This window comes from Podarcis erhardii, assembly GCF_964252035.2.
Source record: "Podarcis erhardii genome assembly, chromosome: 7".
NCBI classification, from domain to species: Eukaryota; Metazoa; Chordata; class Lepidosauria; order Squamata; family Lacertidae; genus Podarcis; species Podarcis erhardii.
This window is the reverse complement of record NC_138511.1, coordinates 87,693,262-87,699,261: the sequence shown is the minus strand read 5'-3', so window position 1 is coordinate 87,699,261 and position 6,000 is coordinate 87,693,262. Positions and strand designations below refer to the sequence as shown.

At 48.7% G+C, this 6,000-nt stretch overlaps 1 protein-coding gene across 1 annotated transcript in view; it reads right to left on the bottom strand.

The window, feature by feature from the left end:
- The window catches only part of MEIS3 (Meis homeobox 3), an 80,568-nt gene that overhangs the window by 2,304 nt on the left and 72,264 nt on the right, over window positions 1-6,000 (bottom strand). The window contains exons 11-12 of the mRNA XM_081869342.1: window positions 4,743-4,829; window positions 2,400-2,483 (exon numbers count right to left, since the gene is read on the bottom strand). Coding sequence (XP_081725468.1) covers window positions 2,434-2,483; window positions 4,743-4,829 — 137 coding nt within the window. The 3' untranslated portion in view covers window positions 2,400-2,433. The remainder of the gene's footprint in view (window positions 1-2,399; window positions 2,484-4,742; window positions 4,830-6,000) is intronic.

Sequence of the window (6,000 nt, the reverse complement as noted above, 5' to 3'; positions counted from 1 at the left end):
GAGCTCAACAACTTAGCCCCCCCCAAAAAAACAACTTTTGTGTCCCGATTTTCACTTTTTGAAATATGGCTCTGAACCCTAGTCTCCCTGGTCCTAGTCTGACACTCTGGCTGCTATACCATACTGAATGTGTGACCCAGAATCTGCCCAGAGAACCAGTTCTACGCTCACAAGGAACTCCCAGAATCTTTTATGCTGCTTGCAGGCAGAAAAACTGGGGCAACAATTTCGCAGGATTTCTCCAGGGAAAAGAGAACTTCGCCAACAGTTTCCTGGGTGGCTTGGTGGGGAGCTCAGCATCAGCAGCGACTGTAGCAGCCTAGCTTTGTTTGTTTCTCCTAAAATGTTTAGCTTCCGTTTGTTTCCTCCTTTTCGTTTCGCAGCAGCTGCGTTGGCACCCTGGCCTGCATTTTGACACCCCCCCCCCCGCTGAATGCCCCTTTGCACCATTTCAGGGTATTGCGGGGAGCAGGAATTGCAGCCACCACAACAACTGCTAAAGAAATGAACCTATGCTGCCAATTTTCATAGTAAAGGTAAAGGGACCCCTGACCGTGAGGTCTAGTCGCGGACGACTCGGGGGTTGTGGCGCTCATCTCGCTTTACTGGCCGAGGGAGCCGGCCTACAGCTTCCGTGTCATGTGGCCAGCAGGACTAAGCCACTTCTGGCGAACCAGTGCAGCGCACGGAAACACCGTTTACCTTCCCACTGGAGTGGTACCTATTTATCTACTTGCACTTTGACGTGCTTTCAAACTGCTAGGTTGGCAGGAGCAGGGACCGAGCAACGGGAGCTCACCCTGTCACGGGGATTCGAACCGTCGACCTTCTGATCGGCAAGTCCTAGGCTCTGTGGTTTAACCCACAGCGCCACCCACGTCCCTAATTTTCGTAGCAGACCAGTATAAAGTAAGCAGCACATAAGCGGCACACAAAACACTAAAAAACCATTCTACGTTCATCACTGTTTGATCCAACTTACCTTTGTTGATATCTACAGGAGCCTGGCTAAAGGAACCTTTAAAGGCTGAATCTTCCTTTTGGACACAATTTGAATGAGTTTTCTGCTTGTGGCTTCTGTAGTAGATATTGTACATAGCTCTCTCAATTTTTGGATTATTTATATAAGATTTAGAACGCAGAATGGTTTTTTAGTGTTTTGTGTGCCGCTTATGTGCTGCCACAACAACAACAACAAAAGAATAATTTAAAATGGTGGATCCTGTTTAGAGAAATTTAGCAGAGAGGAGAGAGAAAAAGGATCTTGGGGGGGGGGGTGTGTGCAATGTCTCCTGCAAAATATCAGCTCAGTACTGTTGGCTAAAGTCCCTGTCCCACCCCACAAATGGACCAGCCAGATGCTTCAGGGCCGTCTCCCAAAATGCCCCAATCACAAAGCCTCAGTGAAGACCCAGGGCATCACGGGAAATTCCCAGCAGTGGTTTGAAGCAGGGCCGGCCCACCCATGAGGAAAGGTGAGGTAACTGCCTGGGGTGGCAGGATCCATGGGGACAACAGATCCCGATGTAGATCTTTACCCCCCCCCCTTGTTCCTGTTATAGATCTTCATTCACACCCTTCTAACCTGGTGGGGACTAAGCGCCTTTTTGTGGTTTGCCTCAGGTGCCAAAATGTATTGGGCCACTCAACGGGGGAGACTCAGACCCAGTGCCTGTGTGAATGGGTCCTGTCAGCTGCCCAAGGGTGCTGTGCACGGATGCCACACTTGGCTTCAACGAGAGCCCGTCATGCTACCTTTCACTCTATAAGACGCACCCGACCATAAGACGCACCTAGTTTTAGAGGAGGAGAACAAGAAAAAAACGTTCTCTCCCTCTCTGCTCAGCGCCTCTCCAGCAAAGCGGGAGGAGAAATGGAAGGGGCTCCGTTTCTCCTCCCACTTCGCTGAAGGGTTGCTGCACAACTCGCCCTCTCTGCTCAGCGCCCCTTCAGCGAAGTGGCAGAAGAAATGGAGCCCCTTCCATTTCTTCTCCCGCTTCGCTGAAGGGGCGCTATGCAGAGAGGGAAAGCTGTGCAACGGCTCTCCAGCGAAGCGAAGCCAGGAGAGCAAGAGGGATCGATCCCTCTTGCTCTCCTGGTTTCAGCGAAAGCAACGCGAAGCCTCCCGAGCACAGCGGGAGGAGCACTCCCGCTGCACTCAGGAGGCTTTGGGCAGCTATCCCTGAAGCCAAGAGATTGGTGCGCATCGATCCCTCTTGCTTTCCTGGCTTCAGCGAAAGCTGCGCAGCCTACACTCGCTCCATAAGACGCACACACATTTCCCCTTTTTAGGAGGGGGAAAGTGTGTCTTATAGAGCGAAAAATACGGTACTTCTGTTTCCTGGAGAATGAGGCCAGATGAACGCACCAGCTACTGCAAACTCCCATGAGATACTCACTTCCCCATCTCGTGTTGTCAGCGAGTTCAGGGCTTTACATGTAATGCCATTGCCCCTCCATGCCCATTGCCATCCCCATTGGTCCTGGAAACGGGGGACAAAACAGAGCTTAAGTCTCCTAGCACCCCACTTCTATTTCACACAGGGTTGTAGCCAACTAAGTTTGTAGCCAACTAAGTAGACCCATTGAAATAACAGGCTTAAATTAGGCTGCATTCACACAGCGGTTTAGGACATTTCCCTAAGTGTTGATTGCCAAGTTCTATTTGAGCTTTTCGCACAACGTCAAAGCCGCTGCCAGAAATATAGCAGAATATATTGCATATTTAGCTCCTCTTTTTCTTGTTATTTGCAAACAGAAACAAGTGCTAAACTTGGGCTACATTCCACTATGTTTCCGGAAGTATCTTTTATGTCATGTCAACACTCACAAATATAATGCAGAAATTCACAGTTAGGGAAACGTTGGGGGAGACAGAATAAACTACTGTGTGAATGCATTACTTAAAATGCATTACTTTCAAGGACTATACTTCGAGTAGAACTTGCACTGGAGACAACCCATTTATCAGGGCTAGGGGTGAATGAATCTGTCCATTTTGGTTTCCCTCAGATTTTCATTTTCCAGCGTTAAGCTCAGTTCTCCAAATTTCTGTTAACGGTTTCCAAACCATTATTATTTCTAAAGTCCTCACAAAAAATGGTCAGCATTTTAGCGCAAATGTCTCCAAACGTGCACATGTTTGTAGGCAATTTTGCCTGGAATGCACACTTTTGCAAGCAATATAATACACTTCACTTGTGTTCCTTTGGTAGTGAGAGAGGTTGAGGTTGGCCTAGGGTGTGGTTGTTTGTTTGTGATTGGCTGTGGTGGTCTTTGTTTTCATGTGTGAGTGGGGTGGGTGGGTGTTTTGGATCAGGTTAGCCATATTGATTTGTATGCTGTTGGTGGATTTTTGTCATTGTCTTGTTGGGCTGCGTATGTGATAAAGGGGAGCCATACTGGGGGGAAGGCGTCTTCTTCTATTTGCCCACATGTCAGTTTCAGTTTATTGGTTAATTTTTCTAGTAGGGCTGTTTCCCATACTACTTGGTACCATTGGTCCATGCTTACTCCTGACAGGTCTCTCCAGTGTCTGGTTATGGTGTTTCTGGCTGCTAAAAGTAGGTGGGTTATGAGTTCTTTGTGGTGTAAATGGGCATTGTTGTCTTGGAAGATGTTTAGTAGGGCCAGTTCTCTCACCACCAAAGGAAGACAAGTGAACAGCACAAGCAACGCTGACACCAAACCCTACATATATTAAGTATAACAGAAACATCGCCACCCACCCCCACCCATCTTCCCTCCCTCCACCCCTTCTTTTTTTTCCCTCCCCCTAATGTCTCAACAAATGAAACGGATTTGTAAAAATGTTACATGGAAAAAATATGAGAGACATTACACTTACTTCTGTAAAACAAGAAAATCTTAAACAAACAAACAAACAAACAAACAAATAATTTTTTCTGCACACTTTCCCTGAATGCACACATTCTCTGGTTGGAGAAGTGCGTCACAATATTCAGAGAAGTGTGAATTTTGAAGAATGCCTGCCATTGAGTTTCCCATATTGTTTCCGAAAGTGTGGCTGACATAAAGGTAAAGGTAAAGGGACCCCTGACCATTACGTCCAGTCACAGACAACTCTGGGGTTGTGGCGCTCATCTCGCTTTATTGGCCGAGGGAGCCGGCGTACAGCTTCCGGGTCATGTGGCCAGCATGACTAAGCCGCTTCTGGTGAACCAGAGCAGCGCACGGAAACACCGTTTACCTTCCCGCCGGAGCGGTACCTATCTATCTACTTGCACTTTGACGTGCTTTCGAACTGCTAGGTTGGCAGGAGCAGGGACCGAGCAACGGGATTCGAACCGCCGACCTTCTGATTGGCAAGTCCTAGGCTCTGTGGTTTAACCCGCAGCGCCACCCGTGTCCCATGACTGACATAGGCCCACATTAAAAATCTGAACCAAACCAGACTGAAGCCCTGGGAGCACAGGTGTTGGAATCAGTCCGCTATAGTACTGAGAGGTCCCTCGGCTAATTCTGGTGGCAGAGGTAAGCGATGGGCAGATCTGTCAATTTCAGTTTCTGCAGCCTTCGTTTAAGCTCTACCCTTTCCCACATCCGTTTGTGTGATTTTAAAGTCCTCTTGGAAACTTGCCAGCCTTTTAGCGCTGAGAAACTGAGCACATAGATGGGAAGCTGAGAAACCAAAATCGACAGATCTGCCCATCCCTCTGATCTCATAATCCCACTGTGCCCTTTCTTCTTCCCTTGCTGCCTTGAGTTCAGTCGCCACTTACCTGGGGGGCGAATTGTCATATGCTGCTGCCCATCCATGACGTAGCCTCCCATTGGCTGCCCATCAGGGCTGTACGGTGCCCCTTGACCTGATTGGACGAAAGGAACATCATCTCAAAAACTCGCTTGCTTTCATGACCCATCGAGGATTTGTGTGAAAATCCGTTGGGAAGTTTCTTAGAAGCCCTCATAGATTCTGCACCTGCTGACGCAAGGCACTGCGCATTCTTGATGCCATCAACAAATTCCATACCACCTGCAAAGTCCTCCCTGTTTCATATTTAAGGTAATATAACAGGGTATTTAGTTTAAGCTTTCTAGGTATCTGATATTCCTGTCAACTGCTGACAGGAATAATAATTGCCGTAATAATAATTTAATAATAATAATTATTATTATTATTTATACTCCGCCCATCTGGCTGGGCTTCCCCAGCCACTCTGGGCGGCTTCCAACAAAATATTAAAATACAGTAATGCATCAAACATTAAAAAGCTTCCCTAAACAGGGCTGCCTTCAGATGTCTTCTAAAAGTCTGGTAGTTGTTCTTTTTGACATCTGGTGGGAGGGCGTTCCACAGGGTGGGTGCCACTACCGAGAAGGCCCTCTGCCTGGTTCCCCGTAACTTGGCTTCTTGCAGTGAGTAATATATCCATTGGGCAGAAGATCAGGTTGATAAAGCTTTACATCTTAGTCCCAGTTAGAGCAGAGAGGGTGTCATCGGACTGGTTTGAAGCGGTGGGAGGAACCAGCTGGGGAACCCCCATGGGAAGAAGGCTCAGAGCCAGGGGATTGGTGGTGGGACATTGATGAGTGGTTGGAGGGAGAAGACTAGGAAGAGGAGGTGTCAGAAGCTGAAGAGGCAACAGGGCTTAATGAGCAGGGAGAGTCTGTGGCAGAAAGCAGTCCAGAATCAGAGACAGAAGCTGAAGCAAGCGAGTGGGAGGTGGGAGGCAGAGAGGCAGAGATGAGTCTGGTTGGTAAAGAGTCACTGGGGCCTCCCCCTCCTGCTGTAACAAGCTCTCCCCCCCCAACTCCTGGAATCAGAAGAGGCATGAAAGGGGCGGAAGAGAGGTTGGCTGCAAGCAGGCAGCGTCTCAGATTGCTTGGGAAAAGCCCTGGAGAGGAGGTGACTTAGATGGCTGTGGGTGTTGGGATACTGCCGGGGAGCCCCCAGCTGGCTCCAGCCACTGGCCGGCAGCCGGTCTCCCTTGGAACAGCATCAATCAGCGACACGAGCCGCAGATACGTTTAGAGCCC